Consider the following 20,577-nt stretch of genomic DNA (forward strand, 5'->3'; position numbering starts at 1 on the left):
ATTCTGCCTCTTGGGAATACCCTATGTAAGATATAGACCCACATTAAGGAGGCAAGATTACCATGGTCAAGACATTTAATGTCTCAGCGTCCCAGGCAGTTCTCTGATATTATTAAAGTGTGCAGGAGTTACTAGTCTGCTATGGTAGAGACAGCGTCCTTATCAGGAGATCCCTATACCAATGAAGTCCTAAGTCCAACAACAACAGAAGAGTTGATTATGTATACTTCAGAGCTGATAACTTTTAGTTATCTGTGTCAGTCATCGCATGTAAAGAGTTATAAGATTATTTATAGGAAAATAAGGCAAGTAATACTGAATGTGAGGAAGCTAAGCATGGCGATGGGCCTTCAGGGGCCAGTTCAGATTCTGCCTCTTCTGTGAAGCTTTCTTTAATCTCCTTTTCCCCAGGCCATATTGACATTTCATTCCAAGAGTTGATAGATCACTTAGCTTACTGTCCTCTTAACATAGTCTGCTTTCCAATAGAGTTATTTGTTTCTGTGTCATGCTGTCTACACTAGACCTTAAAGTCTATGTGCGGGCAGGGATTGAATCATTTCTCTTTATATCTGAAAATGCCAAGCCTTCATTTTATGTAATAGATACTTTATAAATCTTTGTTGCCTTGAACTGAAAATGACAGCTACTTTTGCTGTTTATTTTTCCCCCCAGAATATAGTAGTGGACTTTCTCCCATACGCATTTCATATACTTCCTCCAAAAGTTGCCCAATGACGGATCCAAACTATGGCTGTGTGGCGTTGAACATTCCTGCCTTGGAACTGATGGCTCTTTATGTGGCAGCCGCTATGCATGACTATGATCACCCAGGGCGGACAAATGCGTTTTTGGTTGCTACCAGTGATCCTCAGGTAGGAACATTTTTAATCACAAAACTTGGAGAGGAATAGTTAAGATACTTTTAGAAAATTAATATAATTATATAACCATTTTCTCCATTGGACCCTTCATTGATTTTTAAGGGATGTTGATGTGTTGCATACATCAATGTGTCCTAAGGAAATGGTCAAAAATCTCCCCCTTTGGTTGTGCAGATGGACATTGGTAAATGGTTTATGAAAGACAGACATTGCTGTGAAAAAACACTGGAGCTGTTCTGTATGATTTTGTCTTTGACTTGGAAACTGAGTCTGATTCTCTGTAGTCTTCCTGTTAGAGTCACTCAGCTCTTTTGTTCTTTCTGTCTTTTTTTATTAGCCAGGTCCAGGCATGTACCTCAGGGTTATGTGCTGGTTCTGAATCAGTTAGTTATCCTTAAAAGTATAAATAATGGGTCAAGGAGTATCTAGGACAAAGAGAGTCATACTCAGTTAGGGAAGGAGGCTTTCAAAATAGCATACTTTAGCCTGTATTTTTAAAAAGCAGGAAATGGATGGAGGAAGGATTCATCTGTCTTCTAGAAAAGCTATTTCTGGGCTAGGTGTGACTGTGATGAAGGCAAACAACTTGGCAATGACATCGGTAGATGAGATGTCCTCTATTTTGTTTGTTGAAACCTTAGGACAAGATGCAGACTACCTGGACTTTGGTGGAACTTCTGAACATGCCTTAGGATGTCTTACATAGTTCTGAAGGAGATGATTGAATGTGAGAAGTCTTTAGTGTTGCAGTTTGTCAGAGGCTGCTCTAAGTGTCAAGCACATGAATGTGGGGACACACAGAGTGTTAATGTTAAAGTAGGAACATATTTTGGCCAAAGGTTCCTTTTCAGGCAGTGAAGAACAATATACCCCCGCCCCCAGCTTCCCTTTCTCTTACTCTCTGCCTTTGAATCTCAGTTCTGTGGCTCTGGCCGTTTTTCTTGCCTTCCTTTCTTGTGTTGTTGATCAGTTGTTTCAGTTGTGTCCAACTCTTCGTGACCCCATTTGAGATTTTTTTTTGGGCAGAGATACTAGAGTGGTTTGCCATTTTCCTTCTCTTTTTTTTTTTCTTTTTGCTTAGGCCATTGGGGTTAAGTGACTTGCCGAGGGTCACGTAGCTAGTAAGTGTCAAGTATTTGGTCTGAGGCCGGATTTGAACTCAGGTCCTCCTGACTTCAGGGCCGGTGCTCTATCCACTGCGCCACCTAGCTGCCCCCTCTATCTCATTTTACAGGCGAGGAAACTGAGGCAAACAAGGTTGAGTAATTTACCCAGGGTCATCTAGCTCTAGTGAGTGTCTGAGGCTAGATTTGAACTCAGGAAGATGAATCTTCCTGACTCCAGGCCAAGCACTCTGCCCGTTGCACCATCTTTTCAGTCTGCTTTATTGGCTGCAATTCCGTGGACTGTCTAGACAAATCCTAAGTATGTGATTAACTCTGGAAGAGAAGCAGTTTCAGAAGAGTTACTGAGGAGAAGGACTTTGGAGGGGAAGAAACAAGGGAAGATTTGGCTAGGAAAACTATAAATTAAATGTTGCTTTGGTAGATTCCTCCCCATCATACCCCATCATTTATAAAGCACATTCAAATTTACAAAGGACTTTCCTTGTAACAGCCCTGTCGGATAGCATAAGTACAGCTGACCCCAAGACCAGTGTTCTTTCCATTGTATTATGTAAACACAGACAGACAGACAGACAGACACACACACACACACACACGCACACACACGCATCCCCTCCAAACCAAGAAGCTTCGCTTTGCTACAAACAGAAGAGAGAAGCCAGTTGTTAGAGGCAGCCAGCCTGCTTAGAGTCATTAGCAGTTTTGGTGGAGTGGATTGCTGGGGGAGTAGTGGCAGGCTCTCATCACTGAATAAGGTCAGGTGCTTGGTCTGCAGTGTCCATGTACACACACACACATTTCAAATTATTCCTGCTACTGAATTAAAGATATTCTCCAAATAACAAATGATCTGTCATTTATATTTGGATTTGGAATATGATTTTAGATGAACATGTGGAAATTAGGCTATCAGCTATTTTAGGAATACAGAATACTTCAAATAGTAAAGACCTGACCTTAGGAAAGTATAATAGTAGTCCAACTTTTGTGTTTTACCTGTCTGTTCATACTTTATAGTTTTCTAGAACTTTGGGCTAAATATCACAACAGTTTTAGTAATCGTGTTCAAGATTTCCGTAGTATCTGTAAGTTCAGGGATTAATACGGTATAAAAGTTCCTGAAGGAGTGACTAGTCAACAGTGACCTAAACTGGACAATGCTGCTAGACCAGAGAAAAAAACAATTAGGATGCATGAGCTGATGCAAAATTTCTTATATAAAGCTTGTTAGGTCTGGTAAATAAGAGGATTCAGTGAGAATAGCCTACAGACATCCTACAGACACTTGTTCATTCATACATATACACCTGGTTTAAAGTTCCTATGTGCTCATGTCGAGCATCATAGATAAGGAAAGGATGTATAGAGCCTGTATCATCTTCTGTTGCCTACAGGGTAGAATTTTTTTCCTCCAAAAAGCCCTCCTTGCAGTAAGTCCTTTTATCCAAAAGGCCAAATATTGTTCAGATCTTTTGTCCTGGCTTTACTACTTAGCTGCCTCTTTGAACTTGGGCAAAAAGTCCCTTTCCCTTTTGGGGCAATAGCTTCCTCATCCATAAAGTAAGAATTTTGGATGAGAATATCTATCAAGTCCCTTCTAAATTCTGTGATTTTTTTTTTTATGCTCTACTTTACCCGTCCATTTAACCCAAATTATTCTTAGACTTCCTTACTGGGATAGACTCTTCAGCCATATTGTGTTCTCTGATGTTTCTAGGTATTAGGAACAACTGTTGGCCTTTTCTTATTGTCGGAGATGATGATGATGATGATGATGATGATCATTCGCTCAGATGATCTGCGTAGAGTAATATGTATTAATAAATATAATATGTGTAGTAATATAATAATAAATGTTAATATTTAATATTTAACACTTCAGTTATATATCCCCTAGCTCTTCCTGTATTTATACCTTATAAGGAAGCAAATACAAAATGACCCCCAGAGCTGGGCTTTCCCCTTCTACTTCTGCAGTGATGGTGGAGGGACAGAAAAGGGGCCAGAAACTTCATTTCACCAACCATTTATTGTTAAGTGTCTACTATGGGTCAAGCACTATGCTAGGTCATAGGGATATTAAGACAAAAACGAAGATGGTCCCTGCCCTCAAGGAGCTTATTTTCTGTTGGAAGAAATCAAGTTGTTTATAAATATTAACTTAATATGAGATCCTTTGCAATGGCATAACAAGTGGACATGCCCCTGCAGGATCTGAATCATACCTGTATTGACATTCTCTCTATACTTGAAACCAGGAGACAAAAAAGATGGATCTGAACTGAAAGATGGTTCATGGGCTCCCTCTGGATGGGCAAATAATAGAGTGACTTTATACAAAAACAAAAACAAGTAACATTTCATGAGGCTCTACCATTTTAAATGGCAGAATATATGATAAGTAAAAAGACAAATATCTGTTGTAGAGGATGAGGAGCAAGAGAGATCCTGGCAAGATCCCAATAAGACCCTCCAGATTCAATTCACATATATTTTAATATTTTAAATACACATTTTAATATGTAGTGACTTCAGTGCAAAGATGTGGGCATAAGGGCACCTTGGAAATGTGGGAAAAGTTGTCTCAGGAGAAACAAAGGGGCCAGAGGCTTTTAGACTACACTAAGGCCTTATGCCTTTTTATCATTAACATTTTATTCAAGAAGACAGGAGATGCTGAATAACATAAAAACGTTGATTTTATCTTGATAGGAAACAGTTGATTACAATGTGAGACTTATTTCCATATCAGCTGTTTACATAGTAATCATTGTGTGGCACAGATGAAAATCAAGGAGAAAAATAAAAATGAAGAAATATGTCCAGCAGTCTATCTCACTCAGTTTTTAGCCTCCAGAATGGGGAATGGATAGAACATTGACAATATAGTATCACTGTTTCCTAAAGAAGTTTAAACAATACAAATCAGTCACCATAACAAGGAGATCAAAAAACCCTAGAAACCACCTTAGCCAGTAAACACTTCCTTTCCATACCAAGTAGAGAGATATGGCAGTTCACATTACTGGTTTAGGATCTAAATTTGTTTCTGAAATCTTATGCCAGCAATATCTGTGTTGGTTGGTTTTTCTGAATTGCTTTCTTTTTAATATTTGTTATAAGGGAAGGTTTCTGGGTAGGGAAAGGGAGAAGGGCATATTAAGAAACAAATTGAATGTAAAAATAAAACACTTAAATCTAATAAGAAAATTTTTCAGAAGATAGTAGAAGGTTATGAACATCTTAACACACAGTGGGTATTACAGCAAAAAAACAGATAGAAAGGTTGATGAGAGAGACCATGTTAAGCTAAATTTTCATAAGAGCTTTTAAGGATGAAACTGGAAAGACAACAAAGGAAAGATGGAAAAACCTGTTAAAATGACTATGAAATGACTACATATCCTACATTAATGATGGTGGAGCCACCACACTTGAGCTCTAACCTCACAATCCCTAGGGGCTACATGAGGAAGTAGAAAAAGCACTAACGATTATAAATGGTGGGAAGGGCATCCGGATTCTTCCATTTGCCAGAGGGTATCTGTGCCGGAGATGACTCAGTTTTGAGTATGTTATTGTATTGAGTCTCAAGAGATCCGAAAAAAGGGGGAAGATACCAGTCAGATCCTTGGAGAATAATCACTTGTGTTATTACTCCCTTCTTCCTTCCCCCAATGATTGAGAAAATACTAGTTAACACCTGAGCTCCATGCTTATGTTTCCATTTCTGCAAAATCTTCATGAGAATAATCTCTACACATATCTAAACATTAATCCTTGATGCAGATAGAAGTGAACAGGTAGGCTTTTTGCAGGTGGTATTCTGTAGCAGGCCACATGTTAATAGTCCTACAATTAACCAAAAGATGAGGTTAGGCTGTGTGACCTCAGAGTTCTTTTCTAGCTCTAAGATTATTTGATTCTAAATGACGATTGTGTTTTGTCATTTATCTTCTTTTGGTTTCAAAGTCTTTTAAATGTTTTATTAAAATGTAATATCATCTGATACCCGCTTACATGTTTCCTTGTTCCTTTCTAGGCTGTGTTGTATAATGACCGCTCTGTCCTGGAAAATCATCATGCTGCTGCTGCTTGGAACCTGTTCCTTTCTCGACCTGACTTCAACTTTCTCAGTAACCTTAATCAACCAGAGTTCAAGCACTTTCGTTATTTAGTGATTGAAGCCATTCTGGCTACAGATCTCAAAAAACATTTTGATTTCCTTGCTGATTTTAATACTAAGGTTTGTTGTATGAGTTGCTACATAAACTTAGAGGTAGAAATATTGTATTATATTTGTTTAAGTAAGTTGGATTGGAGAGGAGGTCCTCTGTCTGCATCGTAGTTGTCTATCTGTCTGTCTGTCTATCTTATCTCTTTTGTTTTTACAGCAATCCATTTTTGAATATATCTCTTTGTTACCCAGTGAGCCATCCCTTATTATTTGAAAATTAGTTCAGCAAGACCACCCCACATGTATCTGAAAGTATATAAGCTAGTAGATAGTCTATCCCTCGCCTCTTCAATGCATTTTCTTAACTTGGTTCTAAGCTCAGCTCAGTCCTTCCAGTTATTAGTGTTCGTTTGCATTTTGTAGGTGTTTTTTGGCTGTGATTTTTTTTTTGTGCTTTTCTGAAACCTTGTTATTGTTGCTAATGACAGTAATAGTCTCTCATTTCCCAGTCAGTGAACATTTGCATTTTTCCGGTACTTTGCTACCACAGAACTGCTGCTTTGAATCTTGTGCTGGATATGGGACTTTTCTTTCTGTTCCTGACCTCCTTGGGGGGATCCCACCTAGTAGTGGGATCCTCAGAGTCAAAGGGTATGGAAAGTTGAGTTGTTCTTTCAGTGTAATTACCAATTGTTTTTCACAATGGTTAGATCATTTCAGAATTCTGTCAAGAATGTATTAGTGTTTGTATTCTGTTTAATGCAGAAAATTAGAAATCTTTTATGGGAAAGTTTTAGAAGACTCAGTGATAATTTTTATTACTGATCATGCCTTGTCAAATCCCAAGAATGATCTGTTTCCTTTGCTGTTATTCATATGCAGCTAAACAGAGTTGGGGAAATTATTAGACTGTGCTGACTTGGTTCCCTACAAATTTGTCATAAAATCTCAGCAGTGTTGTCATTCTAGCAAGGTAGTCATTCTGTTGTTCAGTCATTGAGTCATGTCTAATTCTTCGTGACCATAGCATGCCAATACTGGCCATTGTTTTTTCTTGGCAAAGATTCTGGAGTGGTTTGCCTTTTCCTTCTCCAGTGGATTGAGGCAAACAGAGGTGAAATGACTTGTCTAGGGTTAGATAGTAAGTGTCTAAAGCCAGATTTGAATTCAGGTCTTCCTGACTCCAGGCCTAGCAGTCTATCTCCTGAGTCACCCCTGCTTCTCCCTAATCAGTAACTTCACACTCTCCATACTGGATGTCCCAAACCTCATATCTCCTCAAGCCTCCCCACCCCATCAGCTGAAGACCATGACTGACAATTAACTGAAAAAATGGAAGCCATTCACTGAGAGCTTCTTCTCATCTCCAGCTTATCATGCAGACATCTTCCTTCACTATATCTGCGTTCTCTGTTGTCTCAGATGAAGAGGTGGGTGACCTTTCTCCTTGCCTAGGCCAACTTCTTACATCTTTGATCTTCTCCTCTGTCATCTTCTCTAGCATATTGACCCCACTCTCCTCTCATTCTCTCCGTGTGTATTGTTTCCTTCCCTGCTACATAGAAACACGCTCATGTCTCCTCAGTAGTTGAAACCCTTACTTGATCTGACCGTCGCCTCTAGCGATTGTCCTATATCTCTCTTCCCCTTTGTGGCTAAATTCCTTGAGAAAGCTGCCTTGTCTTGAGTGTCTTGTCTTACTATCTTTGAAACCCTCTCTACTATTGTTTCTGACCATACTGTTCAACTGAAACTGCAGTCTTCAAAGACACTAGACTAGAGCCAGTCCTTTCTAGTTCAAAATCTTTTCTGCCATCTGATAGTACACAAAACTATTTAGTTTCCTTTTTCTTTCTTAACAAAAATCTGTTGACATCTTTTTTTTTTAATCACGTTCATTTCCAAATATCTCTCTCCTCCTTCTCTACCCAGAGGACCATACTTGGGAATAAAAATTTTAAAAAGAAAAAGAAAAAAAGCAGTCCAGTAGAACTAACCAAGACATTAACCATATATGAAGTAGTCCACAGCCACAGCCTGGGCCCACCCTTGTCCAAGAAAAGGAGGCCATGCCTTTCCTCATCTCATCTCAGGGGCCAGGCTTGGTCATTAGAATCATATGGTATTCAAATGCCCTTTTTTATAAATGAATTCTCTGAGACCAACAGACATGAAATGACTTGCCCAGGATCCTCTAGTCGACTCAGGTTTAGGTGAATTTCAAGTCCTCAGACTTCAAACCAAATGGTCTCTCCACTGTCCCATTCTGCCTTATAATTTTTTTTAATTAATTTATTTTTAGTTTTCATTATTTACTTCCATAAGATTTTGAGTTCTAAATTTTTTCCCCTCCCATTCTTCCCCTCCTCACCGAGATGGTGTGCAGTCTGATATTGGCTCTACATATACATTCATATGAAACATATTTTCACATTAGTCATGTTGTAAAGAGGAATTAGAACTAATGGGAGAAATCACAAGAAAGAAGAAACAAAAACAAAAAAAGAGAAAAAAGAAAGAGAGAAAGTAGTATGCTTTGATCTGCATTCAACTTCTGTATATGGATAGCATTTCCATCATGTGTCCTTTGGAGTTGTCTTAGATCCTTGCTTTGGCTGAGAAGAGCTAAATTTATCAGAGTTAATCATTGCACAACATTGCTGTTGCTATGTACAGTGTTCTCCTGGTTCTGCTCACCTCACTCATTATTAGTTCATGTAAGTCTTTGCAGGTTTTTCTGAAGTCTGCCTACTCATCATTCCTTATAGAACAATAGTATTCTGTTACATTCATATACCACAACTTCTTCAGCTATTCCCCAGTTGATGGGCATCCCTTCAATTTCCAATTCTTGGCAACTGCAAAAAAGAGCCCCTATAGATAGTTTTTGTACGTGTGGATCCTTTTCCCGTTTGTATGATCTCTTTGGGATATAGCCCTAGAAGTGCTATTGCTGGGTCAAAGGGTATGCAGAGTTTTATAGCCCTTTGGGCATAGTTCCAAATTGCTCTCCAGGATGGTTGGATCAGTTCACAACTTCTCCAATATTTCTCATCTTCCTGTTTTGTCATGTTAGCAGATCTGATAGGTGTGATGTGGTACTTGAGAGTCGTTTTGATTTGCATTTCTCTAATCAATAGTGATTTAGAGCATTTTTTTCATATGACCATAGATAACTTTAATGTCTTCATGTGAAAACTGCCTGTTCATATCCTTTGACCATTTATCAGTTGGGGAATGACTTGTATTCTTATAAATTTGACTTAGTTCTCTGTATATTTTAGAAATGAGGCCCTTTTCAAGGACACTAGTTGGAAAAATTCTTTCTCAGTATTCTGCTTCCCTTCTAATCTTGGTTGTGTTGGCTTTGTTTGTGCAAAAACTTTTCAGTTTAATGTAATCAAAGTCATCCATTTTGCATTTCATAATGTTCTCTATCTCATTTGGTCATAAATTCTTCCATTCTCCATAAATCTGACAGGTAAACTATTCCTTGTTCTCCTAGTTTGCTTGTAGTATCTGCCTTTATATCTAAATCATATACCCATTTTGACTTTATCTTGGTATATGGTGTAAAATGTTGGTCTATGCCCACTTTCTGCCATACTATTTTCCAGTTTTCCCAGCAATTTTTGTTAAATAGTGAGTTCTTATCCCAGAAGCTGGAGTATCAAACAGTAGTCATTGATGACTGTGTCTTGTGCACCTAAGCTATTCCACTGATCCACCACTATTTCTTAGCTAGGACCAAGTAGTTTTGATGATTGCTGCTTTATAATACAATATAAGATCTGGTACAGCTAGGCCACCCTACCTTGCATTTCTTTCATCAGTTCCATTGATATTCTGGACCTTTTGTTCTGCCAGATGAATTTTGTTATTGTTTTTTCTAGCTCTATAAAATATTTTTTGGTAGTTTGATTGATGTAGTGCTGAATAAGTAAGTTAATTTAGGTAGAATTGTCATTTTTATTATATTAATTCAGCCTACCCATGAGCAACTGATATTTTCCAGTTATTTAGATCTGACTTTATTGTGTGAAAAGTGTTGTAATTGTTTCATATAATTCCTGGGTTTGTCTTGGCAGGTAGACTCCCACGTACTTTATAATGTCTACAGTAACTTTAAATGGAATTCCTATTTCTATCTCTTGCTGTTGGGCTTTGTTAGTAATATATAGAAATGTGATGATTTATGTGAGTTTATTTTATATCCTGCAACTTTACTAAAGTTACTTATTATTTCAAGTAATTTTTTACTTGATTCTCTAGGATTCTCTAAGTATACCATCATGTCATCTGCAAAAAGTGATAGCTTCGTTTCTTCTTTGCTTGTTCTAACTTCTTCAATTTCTTTTTCTTCTCTTATTGCTAAAGCTGACATTTTCAGTACCATCTTGAATAACAGTGGTGATAATGGTCATCCTTGTTTCACCCTGATCTCACTGGAAATGCTTCTAGCTTATCCCCATTATAGATAATACTTGCTGATGGTTTTAGGTAGATGCTACCCATCATTTTAAGGAAGACTCCCTTGATTCCTGTGCTTCATCATCAGTGTTACAAAATCAAGAGAGTAAGCTTTCCCATGTAGTCAGTACTCTTATTTTTTGTAGTTATCTCATTTTTCTCATCTTTTTGTTAGTATTCAGATAAAAATGGTCCAAGGTCTAGTTGCCATCCTGCCATTATTCTTTTGTATCTGATGTTTTTTAAAATGAATTTTAACTAATCTTATAAAGGATATAAAAACTTGGAATCATAGAATCTCAGTAGTGGCAGAAGGGATGTTAGTGATCATTAAGTTCAGACCTCCTATTTCATTGGGCCTCAGCCCAAAGAGTGACTTGCCTAGCATCTCCCAGGTGGTCAGTGGCAGTTTCTGACATATTCTGGCTGTGACCCTGGATAGATAACCTCTTGGGGCCTTGCTCCTGCATTACTGAGGACACCCGGAGCTGTGCTGGTATTTGGAAGATCCTCATCAGGCAGTTGCTGTTATGGTGGAATCCCAGGTCCAGGCCCTGGGGTAGTGAGAAGGGAAGGGATTTGTGCAGGGTTATCGGCCTGACACAGTGTCACACGTGGGCCTGGAACTTAGGGCTTCTGGCCTTCCACTATGCAGCACTGCCTATTTTTGTCATTATGTTTGGCAGTTATAAATATAATTGAGAGGAAGCATAGCCTTGTGGAAAGAGAGCTTGTCTCTGAGCCAGCCTGGCTTCAAATCCTGATGTATACTAGCTGTGTGGTCCTAGGGAAGTCACTTAACTGAGCATTCAGCCTTCAAGGCCTTCAGCCTGCCAAGAAGGTGCTGCTCTGCCTTGGTTAGAGGGCGTTTCTTTATGTCTGCTAGTGAAATCACAGGTCCAGGCCCTATTCCATCTCAAATGATTATTTATTGATAAAAATAGTTATTGAACCCTTTAGCTTGGTGAAACCACTTGGGGAAGTTTGCTTTCTTGAGGGACAAAAATGGCTACATCACTTTAGAGGACAGTTGGAGCCTTCTAGGTCTTGGCACAGGTGGTTGTTAAGAACTTAAGGAAACTTCTGTCTCATCTGGGCAAGACTCACAGTCAGGCTTAGTGGGGAACAGGGATGTGTGAAGCTCACAGAATCCTCCTCTTCCTCAAACAGGCCAATGATGTGAACAGTCCTGGCATACAGTGGAATAGTGAAGACGACCGGCTCCTCGTGTGTCAGGTGTGCATCAAATTGGCAGACATAAATGGTCCGGCGAAAGCTCAAGACTTGCACGTGAGGTGGACGGAAGGTATTGTTAGTGAGTTTTATGACCAGGTAAGTCCAGATGTCATCGGGGTGCCTGGAAAAGTAGCTGCTCCTGGCACATGCTTCTTCAGAAAAGATGCCATGTTTGATGGTTGGGCCCAGGAGAGGAAAGGGAAGCCTCCAGCTTCCCATTCTCCTTTCCAAGCCTATTTGGCTTTTATCAGAAGAAGTGAGAACAAGAATTAGTTCCCATTACTGAAGACTAGTTTGAGTCTGGTCCTGTCCAGAGGTGAGGCAAGTCTAGCTTATAGGAACGAATGAGTGAAAAAGCATTTTTAAAGCATGCATGCTGTGTGTGTGCTGAGCAGCATCCTAAGGGGTTGGGCATACAGATAGAAAAGGAGAGACTGCCCTTCCTTTCAGGGAGATCCCCCTCTTACTTGGGGCAGGGGGGGCAGCCCATCCAGGCTCAGGGTGTATGTGAAAGCCTAAGGGTACAAAAGCTGGCAAAGTGCACAGGGTCCTTGGGCAGCAGCAGGATTTCAGGGAACTGTTCCTGGGGGTCTTCCATCTTTCTAGAAGGAATAGTCAGTGCCCCCCACCTCATCCAAGCCATGTAAGCAGTCAGGAGTCCTGGATGGCCCAGGCCAGGAGAAGGGGGAACACAAAGTACAGGGGTGGTCAGAGACTGTGCTCCAAAATAGGTTTTATAGTTCATTAGAGATCATTTAGTGCCCCCCACCACCACACACACGTTTTCCCGATGGGAAAACTGAGATTAAATCACTTTATATAAAATAACCCAGCTAGTAAGTGGAAAAACTAAAAGTGAGACCCAGGCCCTGTGACTGGAATCCCAGCATTCCCTCCAGCTTATTGCCTTGGGAGATGAACAGCCGAGAGAGCTAGAGCGGGGAGTAGATCACGGGGCTTTGCAGGACACGTTGCTTTTTTATTCTTTTATAGTTCTAAGAGCATAGGATCACAGATTTAGAGCTGGCAGGGACATTAGTGGTTATGAAGTGCAATCCCTTTATTTATAGATGAGGAAACGGAAGCCCAAAGAAGGGTAGGGCTTGTTCATCGTCACCAAATTAATAAATGTCCAAGGCAGGATTTGAACCCAGGCTTTTCTGGCTACAATTCCAGTTCTCTGTGTGCTACACCAGGCTGCCTACTCTCTTATTCTCTCCTCATTTATTTTTCTTTTTTTTGTCTTCTAAAGTTTCACCTTTAAAAACTTTGTCTGTGCTGCATACACAGCTGGCTTCCCTGGTGCTTCCTCTTCTGACTCCTGGGAAAGGAGAGAAGGGCCTGAGAGCACTGAATATGAGGCAGGAGTCCAGAGAGTTCTTTGCTTGCTAGCCAGCTCTTGGTCGAAGGCCACTGGGCCCAGAATCAGACCCAGCATCAAGCAAGGACAGTAAGATCAAAAAGCCTCTTCCCTCCAGAACGCTGTTTCTGCTATATAGAGGACACCAGATGGCTGGAGTTAGGATCCTAGTAGTGGTGATAGGGGGCACATGGTGACCAAGAGCATGCATTTGCAAGATAGTTACATCTCGAATCTGTGGCAGGTGGACAGAACAAAGCCAGTTGACCCAGGGGCACCCACCTCAACCATAAACCACAGACAATCATGTCCACAATTTTATTTCTAGGCTTGAAAATACCTAACTCTACAATCCTTTTGTTAACAGAACTATTTCAGCTCTAATGCTCTCTACTGAATTTCTGGTTGCTCTCCCTGACTTGGTTCTCTCTCCACTCTAATCTGTTCTCCACTTGATCTTCCTCAAGCACAGGTCTGACTGTGTCACAGACTCCCATCCCCCATCAGTACTTCCTACCCTTAGCATTCAGAGTCCTTCATAACTTGGTCCCTTCCTGCCTTTCTGGTGGTCTTATTCCTTTTCTCCACCTGCTTTGTGATCAGAGTGTGATCACACTCAGTGACACTCAGTGAACAGTGGCATTGGCCTCCTCACTGTTACTCGAGTCAGACTCTCCTTCTCCCAACTCCAAGCATTTTCACTGGCTGCCTCTCATGCACGGAGCTCTCCCCTTTGTCATCTCCATCTCCTGGCTTCTTCAAGTCCCAGCAAAAACCCTACCTTCTACAAGAAGCCTTTCCTGGTCCTCCATAATGCCGGTGCCTTCCTTCTCTTGATTCTCTGCAGCTTATTTTGTCTAGATTAGTTTGTGTGTAGTTGTCTCCATGTTGTCTCTCCCATTAGACTGGGAGCTCCTTGAGAGCAAGGCTCTTTTGCCTTTCTTGGTTCATAGTGCCAGGAACATAGTAGGCACTTAATAAATGCTTGTTGACTGAATTGTTGACTGCGTTTGGCAAAGGTCACACATAATGTAGTAGAATTGTGCTAACATCTGATTTTCAGGTTCAGATAACTCATTATTGAATTTGGATGTGAGTGTACTTGAGGATCTTTGCCATATTATCCTGGGTTGAATATAAACTCATTAACTCAATGGAGAATCTCTGGAAGATGATATTCAGGTCTTTCAGTAGATAATCACCTTTAACTTCAGAAGTAATTATCAGTGGAGTGAGTGATTGCATGTTTGCTTTTGTTCAGTGTGAAGAACATAGTAGGTGCTTAATGAGCACTGACTGACTGAATACTCACATAGGAATACTCATATGGCACTGAGGCGCCAGGCTGTATATCTTGAGCTCTTAACCTGCCCTGTGTTGTGGGGACATGGGAGTTTATAATTATTAGCTCAAAAGTATTTAAAATGCCTTAAAGTGATCTTTTCAAAGCATATCCCGGGCGTATTTTATTCTATGTCCATAATCGTAGAGCTTATGCCATGAACATAAACACTAGACTTTTCCGGGGACAGCCTTACTTGGATAATCCTACTTTTGTTGACTTTGTCACTAGGTTTTACTCGGTGTTTAAGCAAAGATGGTAACTCTTTCTATAATTCTGTTTTTAAAACAAAATATGAGGATGCTTTTCCCTGTTGGGCATTCAGCTTTTTCTCCTTACATATAGTTGCTAGATTACAGAGAAATAATCAGATTGCATACAAAGTGCCCTAAAGTGCTTCTTACCCTCCATCCCATTCTGGCCTTGCCTTTTGTCCCCAGGATACACTAGACTATCACCAATTCAAGTATGGCAAAGAAAAACCATGCGTGTTGGTTTTCTTTTGACGTGGATGGATTTTCTCTTCCAAGCAGGCTTAGCTACAGTGTTATCAGTTGAGCAGAGCCCTCTTGAAGAATTTAATTAGTCACTGTTCTTCATTCCACAGAATTCCTACTACTTCATCCTGTGGAAAATCTCCTAAATATTCCTCTCTTCATCATCCCTCTAGTGGAATGATCTAGGATTCAGGAGACCTATAGGAGCAGAGCATCTGATACATTTCCTTCTTGTTATCTGTTCCCAACACCATCCACGAGAGCTGGCCAACTCCCTCATTTTACAGATGGGAAGGTAAGGCCCAGAGAGGGGTCACAGTGCTGATGTAACCAGGATCCAAGCTCAAGCAGATTAGTGACTTCTCCGTGACTTGTAGTTTTAGCTGCCTGGGTCAGATGTTAAGTGACTACTCAACCCATTGTCATACAGCTAGAATGTCAGTCAGGACTCAAACCTGTGTCTCCTGAGACTAACACCTGCTTTCTGTACATTACACTACACAGTCTAGCCTGTATAAAATATCTAAAACAAATTTTAAATCCTTACACTGGCAGAAATCTGTTTAGGGATGTATCAATTACAGTATGATATGAGACTTAGGATTAATTCTAGTATCATCATCACATTGTGATATAGTGGAAAGAACACTGGCTTGGATCCTGGTTACATCATCATTGTGACCCCTCTCTGGGCCTCACCTTCCCATCTGTAAAATGAGCGAGTTGGTCTAGCTCTCATGATTAGAATTGGGAATAGATAAGAAGCACTGAAGTTCTTATCTGTCATAAAATAACTGTGTGATCTTGGGAGAGTCACAGCCCTTCCAGGCCTCAAGCTTTGGTCAAATGGAGATAATGCTATCACTCTCTTTAGATGGGTCAACAGAAGGAAGTATGTCGAAGTCCTTGGCCAAGTTCAAGTCTAGGCTCTGCCTCCAGTTTCAACTTTGACCAAGTCATTTTCCATCTTTTCTTATATGTATGTAACAGGACTTTATTCTGTCCTGTTCTATGAAGGAGTCATTGCTCTGGGATTACATTTTACTTACTTTTGTCTTGACCTTCCTCCTTTCTGCTCTGCCCTCTTTGATGCTGTCCTGAGAGTTCTGTTAGGTCAGTGCCCACCCTCCACTTTGTGCTGCCTTCGATAGGGCCTCTATGGTGTATGGTACAGGATGTTTATCCTGTGCTTCATAAACTTGCCAGTGTATTTTCATAAAATGCTATAATTTTATTCTTGAATGGTACCCTCAGAGGTCACCTACTACACAGTTTACTTAAATAGGAATCCTTTTTATATCCACATTCCATCCTATCCTACTTCCATTTAGCTTCTGCTTGAAGACCTCCAGGGATAGGGATTCACTCTCTCATGAAGCAGACTATGGGATAACTTCCATTATTAGAAAGTGCTTCTTTACACATTGCTGAAAACTGCCTTTTTTATAACTTCTTTCTGTTTATCCTAACTCCTCCTCTAGAGACCAACAGAACAGTCTTGTCAGCCCCAAATTTTCTAACCATGGGGCAAAAAAATTTGGTGAGATATTCCTTCAGGTGTTTACAAATAATTGTTCTCTTTTTCTTTTTTGAAAGTATTGCTTGTCTTTGAATGAAAATATAAATACTAAAGTCTTAATGTTCTGAGAAATAAACTTACTATGCTCCACAAAGCACCTTTTTGAAAGATGGGGGAAGATGACCCCAAAATGGGCAACATCCCAAATTGCCTGTCAGAAGAGCTGGTGCAGACCACCCTGTACTGCCATGATCACCAGGGCCTAAAACCTGTGTGGGTGAGAGCAAGGCATGCATATTGGCATTGGCTGCCAGCCTCTGAGAGCAAGTGGGCTTGAGAAGGGAGGGAGTTCACTGCTTCCCCTCACTACTCACGCACTTTGGAGGGAGAGGGATATTAGTAATATTGCTGATTCTCAATGAAGAAACAGTCTCTTTTTTTGGTGCTCTGTTACTGTTGAATGAACATAAAATCCCTTAGGAGAATAAGGACAGGGAACAACTGCTGAAAACTAAGGAACCAACTGAAAGGAGAGCCTAGAGTTTGCTTATGCACTCAGTGCTTTCTAAAGGCCTGGATGTGCTTATGTGTGCTTAGAGTCACAGCTGTAGCAAACTTCTCAAGATGCCAGCCAGCACAGTCTTTAAAGAGGATGAAATATCATTAGGTTGGCCTCAGAAACAGAGAAGGAAAGAGCTGACAAACAAACATTGATCAAACAAACATTTGATCTCCCGACTCCACTTCATCACTGTCATTAAATGGAGACTATCACACTGATGATAAGTAACCAACCTTCACATGAATCTTTTGAAAGACAGTGATAACTTACATGAAAATTCTCTTGTGCCATATTGGAGACTGGGATTTAGGGTAAGGGAGGGAGCTTGGTAGTGTGCTTTGAACACTGGAAGTACATAAAAATGCACCTTCTGTTTGTTTCTTAAACTATTCAGGGAGATGAAGAGGCCAGTCTTGGGCTGCCCATCAGTCCTTTCATGGATCGCCACTGTCCACAGCTTGCAAAGCTGCAGGAATCTTTCATCTCTCACATAGTGGGGCCCCTGTGTAATTCCTACAATGCAGCAGGTTTGCTGCCTGGCCTGTGGATAGAGGAAGAGTGTGACGATGCTGCGAGTGAGGAGTTTTTTGAAGAATTACAGTCGGAACAAGACAGAGCTCACACTACTGCTACCGCCACTGTGGCTCCTGCTGCTTCTCCGCCTAGTGCCCGGCCAAGTAAGGCACCACCCTTGTTGTGCCATTGTGCGCAGAGTGTCACCAACATAGCTTTCAGAAAGTTATTCTAGGTTGCCAGGCTCTTGTGTTCATGTGTAAGTCAGTCATAGACAAGCCTTTGTCGTTATGATGCTAAGATTTTAAAGCTGTATTTTGATTTTCACAGAACCACAACGAAAAAAAAAGGTCAGGCACCGCAAGTTTTGCCAGTTAACGCAGCATCTGAATGAAAATCATCAGCTGTGGAAGAGGCTGGTTGAGAGAGGAAGTGAGGACTCTGCTGCAGACGGCAAGGCGGGTGTGGAGGGCCACAGTCCACCTCCATCTCCAACCAAAGAACTCTAAGTCATGGAGGAAGCAGGTGAGGGAGAAATGCCGCTGCCACTATCAGCACCGCCATCTTCCCGTCCATCATCGCCATCGACATCACCTCCACTATGCTGAGGGAGAAGAAGGGGGGTGCCGTTGTTACCTTCCCTTGGGAGAACGGGTGAAGAAGCTATACTCGAAGAGGACTCTACACCCTAGCCTCAGTTTCTTCACTGTGCCGACTTTAGACCAGCCCATCTTCTAGGAGGTGGGAAGGCCTTCATACTGTGATGGGATCCTCGCTGCTGTAGCCACGTCCCCATTCTCGTGCATTCAACTGCATGGAACAGAAAGCTGGGTTTAATCCTTCGTAAATCTCATGATTGTAAAGTCTCTGAAAGCCTACTTTGTGGACAGATCTTTTGGTTCAAAGGCTATCGTGCTGAATCCAGAGCTTGTCCTTTCCACGTGGCTCTTGCAAGTTGAGAAAGAACTCTTCAGTTGCTAAGGAGGCAGGTACTTTTGGTTTGTGTGAGACTGGGATTCACTCTATTCTGTTCTTGCATCCTGATATCTCTTCGTGTCTAATGATGAAGATGGCGTTTGCAGTATACCCAGTGGGAGGGTCTCCATGGTGTGTTCACTGCTGCCCTCCCACCTCAGTTTCTCCATTTCGGGGCTGTGAGACATTCACATTGTATTCTGATTTTTAAAAATTACTCAGATGGACCAAGGTGCATCAATTTCTGATGTCTTTGACTATCATACATCGTTGTTGCAGTTTTACTGAAAGGATTCGGGTTTGCAGTGAACATCAAATTTTGTCTTTTAAAAACTTAAGCCTCGATGCTCCATGGTAGAATTTTTTAATCTTTAAAGAGATTTTTTTAAACTCAGTACTGCTACATTTTTTCACTCTTAACTCAGGATGAATATTTTTAAAGCATATTCCACTAAACCCAACAAACTCCAATCCCATCCCATTGCTGAACCTGTGCTATAACCTTAGGAATGTTATTCCTTCTGCATACATACATTTTGAGACACATCAAAGCCAAAAACGGGAAACTCTCTCTTCTTTGTTCTTTTTGTTGAATTGAAACCCCTCTGATCTTTACTGCAGAATATAACACAAACCACTCCTACAAAAAGGTCATGAACAGCTAGAGGAAAAATACTCTGTGTTTTTGCATGCAGTAAATACAGAATTGGAATGGCTGTCTTCAGAGTCAGAGTTCCCCTGGTCAGTGGCACCGACACATCCACCCCCTTTGGATGTGCGTACCTCTGCCCCAGATGCATTCTGGGCCATGTAAGAAAAGGTTAAGCCTAAGATAACCACTGTGTATTTATTCCTATTGCCCAGTTGTTGGTTTAGTTTCAGGATTACCATACACACCTGACCTGACTCTGTCTTTCTCTTGCTACCTAAAATGATTTTTGCCAACCATCTTACTTCCTAAAATGTCTTGGATGACAGTGGCGAAGATGGTTGCAAAACACATGCATAGACAGCTTTTCTACAGCACTTGTGAGCTAGGACGGTGGCACATGTGTGATTTTGTGTGGAGTGTGCAGGGAGAGCACTGAGAGCAGCCCGTGCAAACAGATGCTGTCAAGTAATCACTGATGGAGCTCAGTCTAGACTAGAGGCATCCGGCAGTGCTGGGGAAGCGCTCTGGTCTCTTGGTGGTTAAAGTGTTATCTTTGCAAGGCTGATGTGACTCGGAGATGCCACGCTAACCCGCACAGCTGTCACCCCATCTGACTGGAATGTGCATCACCATCTGCAAAAGACACTTTGGTGGGGTGTTCACACTCAAGCCTCCTGCTTCCAACACAGAGACCTCATTTGTAATGCCCAGGGTTTCCACTGTCTGTCACACCTTCTCCACCATTTAGACGTGTTCACCCAGTTTATTGGTTTTGCCTTTTGTGTGTCAAGTTTTTCACCAGAAGCCAACCTCAGAGGAGCACCGTTGTTGCTGGTTCCGCACGTCACACCTCTCAGCCAGGACAAAGCAGGCACTCACAGGGCCCTTTTTGGTTAAGATTTTGAAGGGGAGGCTGGGGGGATTTAATGTACAGCTTTCATTTAGCTTCTCAAGAGAAGCGTGTTATTCTTTTTTATTCTTTTAGAATATTCAGTTATTGGAATTTATTTTAAAATAATGGAATAATTTGACAATTGGCTGTTGATTTTTCAACATTAGAGCTTTTCAACTTTTTGTTCCTTGATTATGGCTTATAAACAGGTGACTTTAGCCCAAAGAAACTCTGCAAAGTATTTTTGTCCAATTTGTTACTTCCATAATCATAAGGAACTGGTAGGGTATATTAAATATTTTAAAGCTACTAATTGTCCCCCAGTGTAACTTCATTTTGTGCTGTGTAGGGGGGAGGGTGTGGGGTCTGGG

The 20,577-nt window shown here is 40.9% G+C and overlaps 1 protein-coding gene across 1 annotated transcript in view; it reads left to right on the top strand.

Moving 5' to 3' along the window:
- PDE3B (phosphodiesterase 3B) overlaps positions 1 to 20,515 on the top strand; it is a 148,706-nt gene extending 128,191 nt beyond the window's left edge. The window contains exons 12-16 of the mRNA XM_027852569.1: positions 676 to 875; positions 6,054 to 6,257; positions 11,829 to 11,990; positions 17,569 to 17,851; positions 18,018 to 20,515. Of these exons, the coding sequence (XP_027708370.1) occupies positions 676 to 875; positions 6,054 to 6,257; positions 11,829 to 11,990; positions 17,569 to 17,851; positions 18,018 to 18,196 (1,028 nt within the window). The 3' untranslated portion in view covers positions 18,197 to 20,515. The remainder of the gene's footprint in view (positions 1 to 675; positions 876 to 6,053; positions 6,258 to 11,828; positions 11,991 to 17,568; positions 17,852 to 18,017) is intronic.
- Positions 20,516 to 20,577: the final 62 nt, after the last annotated feature.

Source organism: Vombatus ursinus, unplaced genomic scaffold (genome assembly GCF_900497805.2).
Source record: "Vombatus ursinus unplaced genomic scaffold, bare-nosed wombat genome assembly UNPS02009770.1, whole genome shotgun sequence".
In the NCBI taxonomy this organism is placed as follows: domain Eukaryota; kingdom Metazoa; phylum Chordata; class Mammalia; order Diprotodontia; family Vombatidae; genus Vombatus; species Vombatus ursinus.